General features: G+C 52.0%; 2 protein-coding genes across 5 annotated transcripts in view; one reads left to right on the forward strand and one right to left on the reverse strand.

The window, feature by feature from the left end:
• Window positions 1-2,315: 2,315 nt before the first annotated feature.
• CSF3 (colony stimulating factor 3 (granulocyte)) lies at window positions 2,316-3,782 on the forward strand. The gene is made up of 5 exons (XM_006832570.1): window positions 2,316-2,328; window positions 2,479-2,633; window positions 2,964-3,071; window positions 3,197-3,343; window positions 3,618-3,782. The coding sequence occupies exons 1-5, from the start codon at window positions 2,316-2,318 to the stop codon at window positions 3,780-3,782; spliced, it is 588 nt and encodes a 195-aa protein (XP_006832633.1).
• A 2,144-nt stretch (window positions 3,783-5,926) lies between these two features.
• The window catches only part of MED24 (mediator complex subunit 24), a 29,086-nt gene continuing 20,656 nt past the window's right edge, over window positions 5,927-14,356 (reverse strand). For 2 of the 4 annotated variants that reach the window (XM_006832573.1, XM_006832572.1), the window contains exons 11-25: window positions 14,104-14,190; window positions 13,577-13,688; window positions 12,973-13,115; window positions 12,451-12,488; window positions 11,944-12,026; window positions 11,239-11,417; window positions 11,017-11,116; window positions 10,544-10,719; window positions 8,978-9,242; window positions 8,538-8,719; window positions 8,283-8,373; window positions 7,938-8,037; window positions 6,954-7,034; window positions 6,452-6,600; window positions 5,927-6,269 (exon numbers count right to left, since the gene is read on the reverse strand). In XM_006832573.1, coding sequence (XP_006832636.1) covers window positions 6,153-6,269; window positions 6,452-6,600; window positions 6,954-7,034; window positions 7,938-8,037; window positions 8,283-8,373; window positions 8,538-8,719; window positions 8,978-9,242; window positions 10,544-10,719; window positions 11,017-11,116; window positions 11,239-11,417; window positions 11,944-12,026; window positions 12,451-12,488; window positions 12,973-13,115; window positions 13,577-13,688; window positions 14,104-14,190 — 1,903 coding nt within the window. In that variant the 3' untranslated portion in view covers window positions 5,927-6,152. The remainder of the gene's footprint in view (window positions 6,270-6,451; window positions 6,601-6,953; window positions 7,035-7,937; window positions 8,038-8,282; window positions 8,374-8,537; window positions 8,720-8,977; window positions 9,243-10,543; window positions 10,720-11,016; window positions 11,117-11,238; window positions 11,418-11,943; window positions 12,027-12,450; window positions 12,489-12,972; window positions 13,116-13,576; window positions 13,689-14,103; window positions 14,191-14,356) is intronic. The other 2 variants (XM_006832574.1, XM_006832571.1) reach the window with 1 other exon arrangement.

Genomic DNA, 14,356 nt, shown 5'->3' on the forward strand with positions numbered 1-14,356 from the left:
AGGAGAATGTAATCATTGCAATGAAACAATGAGTGCAAAACCGATGTTCTCCCATGCAAACTATCACTCAACTCACAATAAAAACTTTAAAAAAAGAAGATGGAAGGAATACTGTACCAAAAAGGGTTGGTCAACTTTCTAGAGGGAGCATATAATCCAGAACCAATGGTATTGCAGGAAGAAGTCCAAGGGGCATGGCACTGAAGGCATTGGTGATAACAAGGCTTCAGATCTAAGACAAAAGCAGAGAATACCAAAATGATATTTGCTTGTGTTTTATTGACTATGCAAATGCATTTGACTTTGTAAATCATAACAAATTATGACATTGTGAAGGATGGGAGTTCTGGAACACTTCATTGTGCTCATGCAGAACCTGTACAGAGACCAAGAAGCAATTGTTTGAGCAGAACAAGGGGATAATTTTGGGTTTAAAATCAGGAAAGTTGTGCATCAGGGTTGTATTCTTTCATCATACTTATTCAACCTGTATGCTGAGCAAACAATCCTTGAAGCAGAATATATGAAGAAGAACGAGGCATCAGGATTGTCATCTGTGATCTACAGATGATACAACTTTGCCTCCGGAGAGTGGAGAAGGCTTGAAACACTGCTGAAGATCAAAGACCACAGCCTTCAGTATGGATTACTTCTCAACATCAAGAAAACAGAAATCCTCACAACTGGACCAATTTGTGGTCCAACAACACTGCAACAGAGAAAATACTGAAGTTGTCAAGGATTTCATTTTACTTGGACCCACAATCAATGCCCATGGAAGCAGTCAAGAACTCAAACGACATACTGTATTGGGCAGAGCTGCTACAAAGCACCTTTTTAAAGTGTTAAAAAGTAAAAATGTCACTTTGAGAACTAAGGTATGCCTGACTCAAGCCATATTTTCATTGTTCTGTTTCACGTGGAAACAGAACAATGAATAAAACAAAGGAAAGAATCAATGCCTTTAAATTATGATGTTGGCAAAGAATATTGAATATACCAGGGACTTGCCAGGAGAAAAAAACAAATGTGTCTTGGAAAAAGTACAGCCAGAATGCTCCATGGAAGTTAGGGTGGCAAGACTTGTTCTCACATAATCTGGACATGTTACCAAGAGAGCAGTCCCTGGAGAAGGACATCAAGCTTAGTAGAGGGGAGATTAAAAGGACAACCTTCAATGATCTGAATTGATGTGGTCAGTGGCTACAACAATGAGCTCAAACAGCGATAATTCTGAGGATGAGGCAGGACCCACAAGTGTTTCCTTCTGCTGAGTCTGAGTGACTTGACTGTACTTAGGGACCCCACCAGGACTCTAAGATAGGGAAAGGGGATCACCCTGTCCTCACTCACCCCCAGCTCTTCTACACTTCAAGCAGCACACACTCTGGCTGGCAACTTCCTCCCTGGGACTGTGGACCTGACAAGGGGAGCCAGCCACCCAGTTCAAAGTGCTGGGGCCTCTGCCACCATCACAGAGGAAACAGGGTAGTGTAGGGATGAAAGGGCAAGGGCAGGTGAGCCAAGAGCCACTAAGGGTCTTGCTTCATTTGGGACAGATATCCGGTTTCCTCTGGTCTCTGCCAGGATTCCGGGGGCTTAAAGGCATGAGTCATAAGCGGGGGGAACTGGGGAGTTCCCAACTACCCAGCTCCAGACAGCCTGGATCTTGGGGTGGTGCCTGTCAAGAGTTAAGGGGGCAGAAGGTGAGACTCCAATGTCTGCAGCTCAGGTTCCTGACCCCTCAGGAGGGCACTCAGAAAGGCAGCCTCCTAGGAGTTTGGGGATTAGGAGGGAACTAGTTTCTCCCTTCTCTCTCAGAGTTTAGGGGTTTGGGGAATAGATGTTTTGAGAATCCCAAGGGAGAGGGAGGGGGTAGTGAGTGGGAAGGGCAGTCTTGAAGCCAGCCTCCCCCCTTATCAGTCTGATGGACTTCAGCCTCCATCACTTCTACCCAGGGCTCAGCTTTCCTCAGTGGTTCTCTTCAAACATCCTGGGGCACTTCAGCTTGGGTGGGGCTGGGGGGTGTGGAGAAGAGGGTTTGAGGGGGACCAGACGTCAAAGAGGAATCAGAGATTCCACAATTTCACAAAACTTTCGCAAACAGCTTTTTGAACCAACCCCCGGGGCATTGTCCTGAACAGCAAATTTGCATAAATCCTAGGAAGTTATTACTAAGCCTTAGTTGGAGCACCAGGTAATTTCCTCCCAGAGTTCTGTATAAAGGGTTCTGTATAAAGGCCTGGTGAGCTGACCCCTGACAAAACCCAGAGTCTGCAGCCCAGACCCACAGCTGAGCCTGCCACCGGAGCCCCATGAAGCTGATGGGTGAGTGTCCATCCAGATTGGGAGAGCTATCTGCCACGGGCACAGAGGAGGCAGTGGCAGAGAGGCTGGGGAGCACTCTGGTTGTGGGACTGGGGGTGAGGGCCTGGTGGGAGTGAAGGAACCTGTGTTCTGAGCCCCCTTTGCCCTCAGCCCTGCTGCTGTTACTCTGGCATAGTACACTCTGGACCATGCAGGACGCCGCCCCCCTGGGCCTGGCCAGCTCTCTACCCCCAAGCTTCCTGCTCAAGTGCTTAGAGCAAGTGAGGAAGATCCAGGCAGATGGTGCACAGCTGCAGGAGAGGCTGGTGAGAGGGCAGTGGGCACTGGAGGGACAGGAGGGACTGGAGGGCGGAAGAGGGAAGACACCAGAGGAGAGGCGTCAGGGAGGGGTGAAGAGGGAGGCACACATGAGGAGGCGCAATGAGGAAAACCAGGAACCCATCAAGAGGGGAAGCTCCGGAATGGGGCTGGGGTGGAAGTGGAGGCACTGAATCAGGAGAGGGCCCAGGGCAATGAGAGGCCAAGAGGCCTGGTGGAATACAGGGCAATGGGGGAGGCCCAGGGAGGTGAGGACTCAGGAGGTAGGGGCAGCCACCCTGGCAGTGGCCCCTCATCCTGCATCTCTCCCCACCCAGTGTGCCACCCACAAGCTGTGCCACCCTGAAGAGCTTGTGCTACTTGGACACTCTCTGGGCATCTCCCAGGCTCCCCTGGGCAGCTGCTCCAGCCAGGCCCTGGAGCTGGTGAGTGTCTGGGGGTAGGAAAGAGAAGACGGGTGCCATACCCCTTACACCTGGGCTCCCCAGATTCCCAGGTTCCAAACTAGAGAGGCCAGCCAGCCTCTAATGCTCATACCCTGTCCCCTTAGACCAACTGCCTGAGCCAACTCCACAGTGGCCTCTTCCTCTACCAGCGCCTCCTACAGGCCCTGGCCGGAATCTCCCCTGAGATCACCCCCACCTTGGACCTGCTGCAGCTGGACGTGGCTGACTTTGCCACCAACGTCTGGCAGCAGGTAAGCATTCGCTGCAGCAGAGCTGGGAGGCAGGCCATGCCCATGCAGCTCACGGGTCTCGGCTGTTCGTTAGGGCTGGGATGGGGGCATCCTGACCCATCTTCACTTCGCCTAGTTGACAGCAGAGGCCAGATCCCTGGACCTGGAAACTGGAGACTTGGGTTCAATTCCCAGTCCGACCACTATGTGATCTCCAGTCTATCAGCTTAGCATTTCATTTGCAGTAATGGCCACAAAGCTGGCCTGATTCCTGACCTCATCTTTCCCCCCACAGCTGGAAGACCTGGGGGTGACCCTCACAGGACCGCCCACCCAGAGCCCCATGCCAACCTTCATTTCTGCCTTCCAGCGCCGGGCAGGAGGTGTCCTGGTTGGCTCCAACTTGCAGAGCTTCCTGGAGCTGGCGTATCGGGCTCTGCGCTACCTTGCCCAGCCTTGAGCAAACCCTTCCCTATGTCATGTATTTATCATTATTTAATATTTATCTTTATTTAAATCTAATATTTAAAAAGGAAAGAGTCCCAGACTTCTAGGCCTTTCCCTCCATCTCCCTGTAGCAGGGAGAAAAGCTCCTGTCATCGGTCCCCTGGGCCGGGGGCAGATGTAGGTAAATACCAAGTATTGATTCCCATGACGGCTTTCGTGCCCAGCGCGCGCTGTGGTGGGTGCTGGGAAAAGCCGCTGTGACGCCCTGCCCTGAGGGCCCCCACCTGGGAGCCCTCGGGAGCACCAGGAGGTCTCCCACGTGGGAGACAAAACATCCCTGTTTAATATTTAAACAGCAGTGTTCCCCAACGGGGTCCCCATCAGCCACACTTGGGCCTCCACTTGCCTTGTGCACCCAGGTCTGCCAGTTGTGCTTACCCTCCATTCCTCTTCCCGTGGGCACCAAATCCTGCAAAGGTGCAGAGTTCGGAAACTCAGCTGGGGACGTGAGCTTTGCTCTTAACAAGTTTTGGGGCATGTTTTGACACCCACAAGCTCAAGGACCACTGATGTTTCTCACATTTTCCGGATGCCGTGTAAAGACTAGAGAGACTGACCACACTGGTCCCTGCCCCACCAGGATCAGGTCTCAAACTCCTGCTACGGCAGGACAAATGGTCACGTGTCCACCTTCCTGGGCTGGGGCTGGGAGGTGGGGGAGGGAAATGGCGACAGGGGCACAATGCAAGAGAGGCTGAAAGGGAATCTCAACTGCACCTCCACCTCTGTTCCCACTTCCCCAGTGTAGCCAAACTTCAGGATAATAAAGTGTTTGTTTCTAGTAAACGTCTTTCTCCTTCTTAGTCCAGCTGGTGCCTGGCCAGGGGCTAACGGTGGTAGTGAGTGGTGGGAGGGGCTGGAGGGAGGGGAAAGGCGGTCCAAGAACATTCAATCCTTTCCCATGTATTTATTTGAGTCTTTACTGTATGCAAATACTAGGTTAAGTGTAGGGACTCAGTAATGGCCAAGATGGACATGGTCCCTGCCCTCATGACACCAAAGCCTAGCAGGGAAGACAGAAGCTACTGGGGAAGGAGAGACAGCTGGGCTCCATCCCACAGCCTACAGGTTGGGCTGACACAGGACTCATTTACTGACTGTCTTCTACAAAACACGAGTCTATCTACTTCACAGTTACCCACAAAGGGAGTATTTTACAGATTAGGGTTCAAGGTAAGACTTCTAGGCTCTGTACTCTTCTCCCTTAGCAAATTCTGTCTCTGACCTGGAGGACCAAGCTCATTCCCAGCTGTCTCTCCTATTGGTCCTATGCTCATGGCTGAAGGTCCAACCTGAGGAGGGAGGGGAGACATGGAAGAGACACATGCCCACCACTGGTGCCAGGCCAAGCTCTTCATACCCACTGGGGTCCTTGTCACCGACACGAGACACAGGGAGGTCAAGAGGGCCAGTTCTTGGTTTCACCATCCTCCCAAGCCTTCTCCATCCTTCAATCCTCAGCCACCTCTCACTGCCCTTCCCCACATAGTTCCCGAGAGCAAGGCTAGAACCCCCAGCTGCACAGTTCAGGGTCTTCCATCTCTGTCTGTTCAGGGACCTGCATGGAGCAGGCAAGGTAGGGTTAAGTAGAGTTCCTGCCCCTCATCTCCCCAGACCTTCTCCAGAGGGGACAGAACAGACTCTGGGCAAGTCAGACTCTGGGTGGGGTGGGGTGGGGTAGGGTGGGGCTGGGTTAGGAACAACCGAAGAACAGGACACCCTAAACCAGCACCAGAGGGGCCTTTAGCCAAAGCCTCTCCCTTCTAGGGATAAGTCCCCCTGGCCCCACCCTGAGCTGAGGGAACAAGCATGAAAACTTGAGCCCAGTCCTTCTGTGCACCTCCTCTTCCTCCACAGGCAGCAAGCAGTATGGGGGATACTGATCAGCAGCCCAGGCAGGCTCAGGCCCTGACAACACTCACAGTTACAAAGGGGCCCAGAAGGATCTTTATTGACAAGTGAGGGATGGCTGGGAACATCCCCTCATGTATAAAAATATGTATGTACACACAAAGCATCTATAAAGCTCCTCCAAACATACTCTTGGGATGCGAGAAGCCAAGAGGGGGGCTGCCCTGAGGCTAAGAAGCCCAACCTCTCATACTCCAGGCACTAGGAGAGGAGAGAGGAAGATGCCAAAGACACCAGGAGATGTCCTAGAGGTCAGCAGCAGAGAAGCAGGAAAAAGATCTAGAAACCAACGGAAGGCTCTTGTATCATGGAGATCTGAGCAATGATGTCTCATCTTTCCTCACTGTTCCCTTCAGAGGCGTCAGGAGCTAGGGACTCTCCCCAGCCAACTCCTGTGGCTGCTCCAAGGTCCTCAGAGGGCTGCAATGGCCTTGGCAGCCACTTGGCGGCCCAGGGGCAGGCTGAGATCTGTGATGGCCAGAACAACTTTGGGGCTGGACATGGCTGACACTTTCACCAGTTCCGATACCTGCCACAAACAGAAATACTAAGCTGCTCACTGGGGCTACCTCATGACAGTTGTGATCTCCCAGAAGGGAAGGAGGACCCCTCCCAACTCTGAAGGTTGGCACTGAACCCCACAACCAGCTTAAGGTGCTGGCCCATCTGAGCTAGAGGCAGGCCCATCCAGGAGCATCCAGAGGTGCTCACCGTGGTAAAGGGCATGAACTGCAGGATGCTGCCCCGGCCACCCTGCTCCAAGCAGTCCACACACTCCTCCATGAACCACTGCACAAACTGGGTGTGGGGGCCCGCCGTCCGTGATCCCAACACGGAGGAAATGAGCAGGAACAGGTTGGCTGTGCAGCAGGAGGAGAAAAGAAGAGAATTCCATGAGAAGGGTTCCACTGAGAGAAGGCGGAGCTGAAATGGGGAAAGAAACAATGCCCCGAACACACAAGAAGGAGGTATCAGAGGCAGCCGAATGAGACAACTGGGGCAGAGCAAGAGGCCCTAAGTGGGAAGTCTTAGGGAGGCAGAGCACTAGCAATTAGGGGAGATGGGAGAAAGAGACAGTGAAATGGGTAGATGAAGGCAGAGGGGCACCAGATGGATCCCCTTCTAGAGGATGTCTCATGCTTCCCACTAAGCAGGGGGTGGGGCTCTTCCCAGCTTGGCCCCCGGGTTTGGGGGAGGGGTAAGAGGGACTCACCCAGGACTCGGTTTAGAGGGTCTCGCATGTTGACAGTGTGAAGCTGGGAGGCCGAGAAGGAGCTGCACATGGATCGGTCAGCTGCGGAAACAGTGGAGAGGGCACTGAGGAAACAGCCTAACACTCAAAACCAAACCGGACAGCCTTCTACCATTGGGGGCTGGAGGGTGGAGGTCAACAGTGTGTGCAGATCCCTGAGAAAACCCTTACGTTGTGAGTCAGAGGGTTCTGTTCAGGGTGATGGAAATTGTGCCTTCAGACAGTGGAGATGGTCGCACAATACTGGATTAAATCACTTATCCTTAACATTCTACAAACGAAGACATTAAGACTCAGAAATACAAAACAACTAGCTAAACATCACAGAGTTTGTCAGTGGCAAGTCCTGCATCTTTCCTCTGCTCAAGCACACAGTTAGTCCTCTAGTCACTAAAGAAACTTCTAGGCTCAGAAAAAATCTCTGGGAAAAAAAAAAGTAACCGCCACAGAAAGAGCCCTTGGCAGAGAGACGAGTACAGCAGGAAGTCTGGGCTGGGGCTGGTGTGGGGGGCGGAAAGTGCGAAGACAACGAAGACAACACAATGACTTCTAGGGAAGTCCAGGGCCCGGAGGAGTGTTCTTCAGGCAGGAAGAGTCGGGAGTAGCCCCAAGGCTGGTCTGGGCCTGCTTCAGGTGCTCAGGATTGTGTGGAGGAAGGAAGGTGCTCGTCTGGGTAGCTTGTCCTTCTCTCCACCATGTGACAGAGTAAATATGGAGGAGTAACATATTGGGGGGGGGGGGAGGGCTCCTTTTCTGGGGTCTGAGAAGAACTTCAACCCTTAGGGAAAGACCAACCATTTTTCCAGGGGTAGGAAACGGAACACCCCCTTAAGAATGGGCTAACCCCTGCCACACCCACCCTGACCAGTCATCAAAGACAACAGTGACTGGGGAGTCATGGAGCAGCCCTGCAGTAGGAGGCAGGCCAGGCCCTGTCAGACTCACTGGGGCTGGAGAGGATGTTGGTATCCTCCTCATTGGAGCTCAGCAGGCGCATCAGCTTAGACGGCTGCATGTCATCCAGTGGGAAGAGGCTGATATAATCCTGGAGGGCAGCACTCACTCAGACCCAGCCTGAGCCAATGGGGAAGAGCCACCCAACCCCCTCCCCACCACACACACACACACACACCATTAGTCAGCAAACCCGGGGGTCCCCTTCTCTCTTGTCTCATTCCCTTCTCTTTGCCCCTCTATAAGTATGGCAGGACCCCCCCACCCCAGAAATGGCAGTCTGCAGCCCCTTCTTCTGATATGACCCCTGACCACCTAAGCAGCAGAGTCCCTTACCTCGATGTCTTCACGGTGTCTCTTCTTTTGGCGGGAGGATGCCTGTCCCTTGTGGGATGAGTAGGAACTCAGGGCACACCATACAGCTAGCCTGGAGAAGGGTTCCCAGGGAAAAGGTTAGCAGGGACGACTGTGCCTGTACTGATCAAGCCCAGCTTCTTGGGGTGATACCAGGCAAGGGCAGCCTGGGTCTATGGGACAGGGATAGGAGGTCCCAGGGGGTGGAAGCAGAGCAGGCTCTGAAGCAGCCCCTACTTGGCAAGAGCAGTGCCTGGGGGATCCATGAGGCTGTGCCACTTGGAGGAGTCGGTGAGCAGGCCTGGCAGGATGTGGCCCAGCAGGACCAGGGTCACCTGCTGCATGTCCAGACAGAAGATGGAGTAGAGAAGCTCCACTGCCCGCAGCGTGTGCTCCTTCCGGGTCTCCTTCAACAGCTCCTGGACGGGCAGGGCAGGGGATGCCTGTCACTCCAGCCCTTCGGCACCTCTCTCGGAGCAAGCAGCTCCCCCAGCCTATCTGTCATGGTTACTTCTCACAGCTTTTAGCAGGGGCTAATTAACAGCAACCTCTCAGGAGAAGCCTGGCTAAGAAGGAAGAGGATAAGCCCAGGTTTGGTCCATCAAGTATTTTCTCAGATGTCTCCCTGGGACTGAGGATACCTGCTCCCCCAGCCTACCTGACCCACATCAACGTACCTTAATCAGGTTGTTGCAGAACCAGTAGCCGCCGCCCATGTGCAGCAGGGTGTCAAAGATGTGAATAGAACGGCTGTCCACCCACCCCTTCTCCAGCACCTTGGCAAAGATATCTGTCAGCACCTCCTTGATGGGTCGCTTGGGGGGCAGCAAGTTCCAGTAGGGCATGGTGTCCACACCCGTGGATGGGAACTTGACCTGTGTGGCCGTCTGCTGCAGCACGTCAGCACACATATGCTCCAGGATGGAGCTCATGATCACCACCCTGGGGGCAGAGAGCACCATGCCAGCATGGGAAGGGTACAGAACCAGGCCAGACTTCCCCTCGGCTTGGCATACGGAAGTAGTCCTGAGGAATTTACCCTGGTCTGTGCCAGGGAGGGGACAAGAGGAAGTTGCAAAGCCCTAGCCGACGTGACCCCACCTCCTGCTCCTGGCAAGACTCTCACCTGCCATCAGAGAGGCTGGGGGACTTCCTCCCCAGGTCATGCCAGCAGCACACCAACACTTTCTATTGTCTTGACACTCTCCTTTTCCTGGGGCCCTGCCAACTCTCTGACACACATATAAATCCAATCACTTCCCCCTGGGCGGAGTGCTGGGGGTCCCCACCCAGACCTGGCCTCTACCCAAAGTAAACAGTAACTTCCAGGCGAAGGGCCTGAGGGCTGCCCCACAGGACTCTTCCCGCTCCTTGGTAGCTGGGTAAATCTCAGTGTATGTCCAGGAATTTTATAGGGAAAAGCCTCCCACTATGAATAGAGACCTGGGTCTGCGTGCTAACCACGCCTGCTGTAGGCTGGGAGGCCCTGGGGAAACTGCTATGACTTTCAGAGCTACTTTTTCCACCTGCATGATAGAGCCGAGGATTTTCCGCTATTCCTCACTCAGTTAGGACTTAGGGTACCTACAGTGGATGATGTCGTTCCAAGCATTCTTTTGCATGGAGGGAGAACAGAAAAGGAGGAGGCAAGCGGAAAACAGGAAACATGATTTTACTGACCCTCTTCAAATCTCACTTAACCTAAACATTTCAACTTCTTCTTTTTAAGACATCTTCCACAGATCCTTATGAAAAGTTAATCAAAACTTATTGGTGGGTAAATGAACCAACACCAATGAACTCAACACAGCTGAGTTCACTAAGGGAGGTCCTCCAAGCCCCTACAGAGCCAAGGCAGGAAAAGGTCACTCAGACAGCTAGGAAGGAGGGAGAGGCCCAAGGCCCATAAAATCTACAGCTGGGTTCACAGCTCCTAGATAGCGATACAACTAAGAGAATTGCTTTGCTCTTCTAGAGAGCTGGTTCTCCAGAACCTGAGCTCTTGGAGAGCAGGAACCACAGCTCTCTGAGGTCCACATTTCTGGCACCATGACACATGCTAAATGTTTGTGGAGTCAGAGACTGAATATGTGAATAAAACAAGGAGAGAGGAAGGGAGCTAGGGAGCAAGGAGGCAATTAAGCAGCGTGTTTGAGAAGGTCAGAGAAGAGAGGGATACTGGTTACAAGCCTGACTGACTTTTCATGGCAGACCTCCGGGGTTCGAAGAGGGAGAGGACTGACCTCTCATTGTAGAACTGTAGGGTGTTCTCACTATACAGCGGCCCTGCCAGCTGCCGGATCATCTGCAGCGATTTCTCACGCTCGTCCAGTCCCAGCATCCGGACGTGGGCCACAAGCCAAGCCACCGCACACACTGCCAGGCTGCATACCTTTCCCTTGATATTATCTGTGATTTTCTAGGGGAAGGGGAAAGAGAAAGGGAGACAGTAGCCCTGTCACTCTCTCCCCTTCTCTGGCCTTCATTCTCTCTGACCTCTGTGGGCAGCTAAGTGTAGCAGGGGGAATCTTAGACCACATTCCACACCTTTCTCACCACGACTTTGGTTTTCCAAAGGGAATGGCTAAGACTAGGATTCCTGAGAGGATCAATAATAAAACATGAACTCTCGCTCTTCCTGTTATTTACAAAATTATCTCTGTGTCTCAGACAAGAGCAAAAGAGCTGGACAGGTGGTGCTGAGAGAATGGACTACCTGGATTGACTCGAAGGCCAGTACCCCATTCTCCCAAGCATTGAGGATTTCCAAGATGGCCGCTGAGATGCTGAGACAGGCTTCATGCCACTTCATCTGCCTACAAGTTAAGGAGGGGTGGGAGAAAAATCACCACAGGGAAGTAGGGGATGAGCTAAGAAGAAAGGGTCTGGGTCCCTGCTCCCAGAACCACCCTTGGAGTGGGGTGCCCAGGTCACTGACACCAGCTTCATCTCTGAGGAGTTATTGAGCAGGGCCACCAAGGATTCCACTTTGGTGGAGTCTGGCCGGAAGCAAGGGTGGTCAGGGTTCAGGATTTTGCCTTCCTCAGGCATGCAGGTCTGCATCCAGGTCTCAAAGAAGGGCACCTCTGCTCTTGTGCTTGACTCTGACAGAATCACCTGGGAAAGGGGACACAAAGAGGCACCAGCCGAGTCGGGAGAACTCAGCACCTACCAACTGGTACCTCAGTTTTCTGCCACGCTGCTTCTCCTTCCCCAGACTGAAGAAATGGGGACAGATGGGTTTACAAGACGACAGAGGCTATGCTGCCATCTAGTGGTTAGTTTGAATGTGCACTCAAAGAATCTGGGTGGGACCCAGGGGCATCCATTTACTTTGCCCAAGGTGGGCCTCTATTTCTGAACTCAGCAAAATCAATCGCCTTGGTAACTAGTATAGGGGAAGGCAATGAGGCTAGGGAGAGTTACTGGTTGCTTCCTTCCCCTTTACTTCCACCCACTGGGTCCCCCCTAATGAGCTGACAGGAGTCCTGGTGTGGTGCTGTAGGCTAAGCACTGGGCAACTAACCAGCAGCTCTGAAGTTCCAACCCACCAGGCGCTCCTCAGAAACTCTATATAGGACCGCTGTGAGGCACCTAACAACCAGCAGCACCACAATAAGCTGACTGCTCTTCTGGCACTCACCTCTGAGCCGTAAGTCTGGGCCACGTGGCACAGCATGAGGAAGGAGATGTCAAAGAGCAAGGCACGAACTGAAGCTGCTTTGGCTGTGGGAAGGATAAAAAGCTGACCCCTTGGTCTAGAGCAGGTTCCAGAGCCTTATCTGGATTGAGAAGGTATCAGAGTTTGCCTCAAGAAAGGTCAGGGACCAAGTGGCTCTTTCAAAGCTCTGAGGCTCAGGATCCTTTTCTTGAGACTCAATTGGAACATCATTCCTTCCTTGAAGTGAAGACTCTTAGTACCTCCTTTCTCCAGTACCCAACCAAATCATAAAGTAGGGGGACAGGGACACATGGATGGTTTTAGGTGAAGACTTTCCCAATAGCACCCTCTTTAAGGTTCCTCAAAAGCTTCCTTTAGTCATCGCTCAGGGGAGGATACAGCATGACTTCCCCGCTAACAACAACTGTGCCTCCCTCCAGGCCCCAGCGTCCACACCAACTGGGCTGGAGATGTGCAAAGTGAACTTACTGCTTTCTTCGCTGCCATGGGTCGTGAATTCATTCAAGCTGGGGAAGGAAAGAAGACAAGTCACATCAACCAGGGCAAGAGATGAGCAACAGCTAGGGGCTGAAGGTGGTCACGAGTCTGCGGTAGAGGCTCAACATGAAATGAACACCAGGCCAACAGAAAAGAAAAAAAAAAAAAAAAAAAAAGACTTCTTTTTTTAAAAGATTTCCAAGACCTAGACATGGCTTGCTGAATAAAACAATGTACTATACATCAATTTTAGGCCAACCAAAAAAAAGTCCAGCGTTTAAGAACCCTTTATTAACACTGGGCATACGCGGAGCTCCTCCATACCACTGTTTAATACCTTGTCACCTTATCAACCACCTCTACTTTACCCTCAGTTGAAGAGAAATGAGGACTTCCTCCAATGGCCTCAGCTGGGATGCTCAGGCAGAACCAGACTCAAGTGTCTCATCCTATCCTGCTACCTCTTCCCTTCAGATATCCTCCCCACTCTGGCCAGGGGCATGTCTTCCTTACTTGATGAATTTCCGGGCAAAGGATTTCAGCTTCCCAGTAGCGGCAGCAGCAGCCAGCAACAAGTCCAGACTCTTCCCAGACAGCATATGGCCCAGGACTCCCAATAGCCCCTCTGGGGACTTGGAGTGGTCAGCATCCATCGTCTGGGAACAGGACAGGAAATCAAGTCCTGAAGAACACACTGAAGATCCCCTCCCCCCGAGACACAACCCAGCTACATTTTCTCTCTCTGTAGGTCTCTAGTCAATAAGATATTATGACCTGTTCATCCACATCTTTCTGACTCAAATCTAGAAAATCATTCCTAAAATCGACTTTGCTCTCTGATGCATCTCTGTCAACAACACTGGGGCAGAAGTCACTGCTATGAGATTCTTTATCGTTTCCACAAGAGATGATATACCTATCACAATGCTTGGTATACGAGGAGTGCCCAACAATGCTAGTTTTCAATGGTAGCTTCTCCCTCCTTCCCCCTTTCTCTACTTCCACTTTTAAGCAACTAAGTATAAAAGGCAGCTGAGAGAAGCCTAGGTCTTTTTTTTTCTCTGGATGTGGGAAGAGGAGAGAGATGACCCTGGTGGTAAGGGACGGGCACACTCACCTTGAGGATGTTGGTAACTGTGGGCTCTGCCCGGAGGATCAGCCCAGGATTGGGCTGGATGTTGGCATTTTCTGCTGATTTTAACTGGGGCGCATGCTCCCGGTCTGCTGTGCTGTGGCCATAACCAGTTGGTGAAGAGAAGGAAAACGAAGAGGGATAAATTCTTAACACACTCCCAAGTTCAAGCCGAGAAGCAAAGGCACAGAAAAGGTGGGAAGCATTTCCATCAATTCATCATTAGTCATTGTATCTATTTTGAAAGTTCACTGAAGATTTAAGGGAGGATTAGGGTTTTTGTTTTGATCACAAAGGAGGGCATGAATTAAAAAATAAAAGTATAAAACTATGGTATGAAAAGACTGTTGTCTGTCTTTTCCCTCTTGTTCCCTGTAACCCTAGGCATGGTCCCAGTTATTGCAACCTAAACTCTAGACAGGCAGGAAGGGGTACCCAGCAGTGAAGTCTGGCTACTCGAGAGGAAAGCCCAGGGGTCTCTGGGACCACTGTCCACATGAGTTCACACTTACCGCTTAGACACCAGGTTGGTCTCACTGGCTTCTGACAGAAGCCCCTGCTTGCTGCATTCTTGAAGTAGGAACTTTGTACAATCACAGCTGTGAAGGTAAAAATCAGGGAACAAGGTACACAGCTGGGAGTCTGAGGAATGGGTGTAATGAGTCCTGCTAGTATCCACCCCCTTCAGGATGAGGGAACCCTTGAGTGCCTGAGGGAAGGTAGAGGGGCTTTGCTGCCTCCTGCCACTGCCAAGGAGAGTGAACA

The sequence above is a fragment of the Chrysochloris asiatica genome, unplaced genomic scaffold (assembly GCF_000296735.1).
Source record: "Chrysochloris asiatica unplaced genomic scaffold, ChrAsi1.0 scaffold00007, whole genome shotgun sequence".
In the NCBI taxonomy this organism is placed as follows: Eukaryota; Metazoa; Chordata; class Mammalia; order Afrosoricida; family Chrysochloridae; genus Chrysochloris; species Chrysochloris asiatica.

Coding starts and splice junctions, on each gene's coding strand:
- CSF3 (XM_006832570.1), top strand. Junction 3,072..3,196: donor CCAGCCAGGCCCTGGAGCTG/GTGAGTGTCTGG, acceptor CTGTCCCCTTAG/ACCAACTGCCTGAGCCAACT. Junction 3,344..3,617: donor CCACCAACGTCTGGCAGCAG/GTAAGCATTCGC, acceptor TTCCCCCCACAG/CTGGAAGACCTGGGGGTGAC.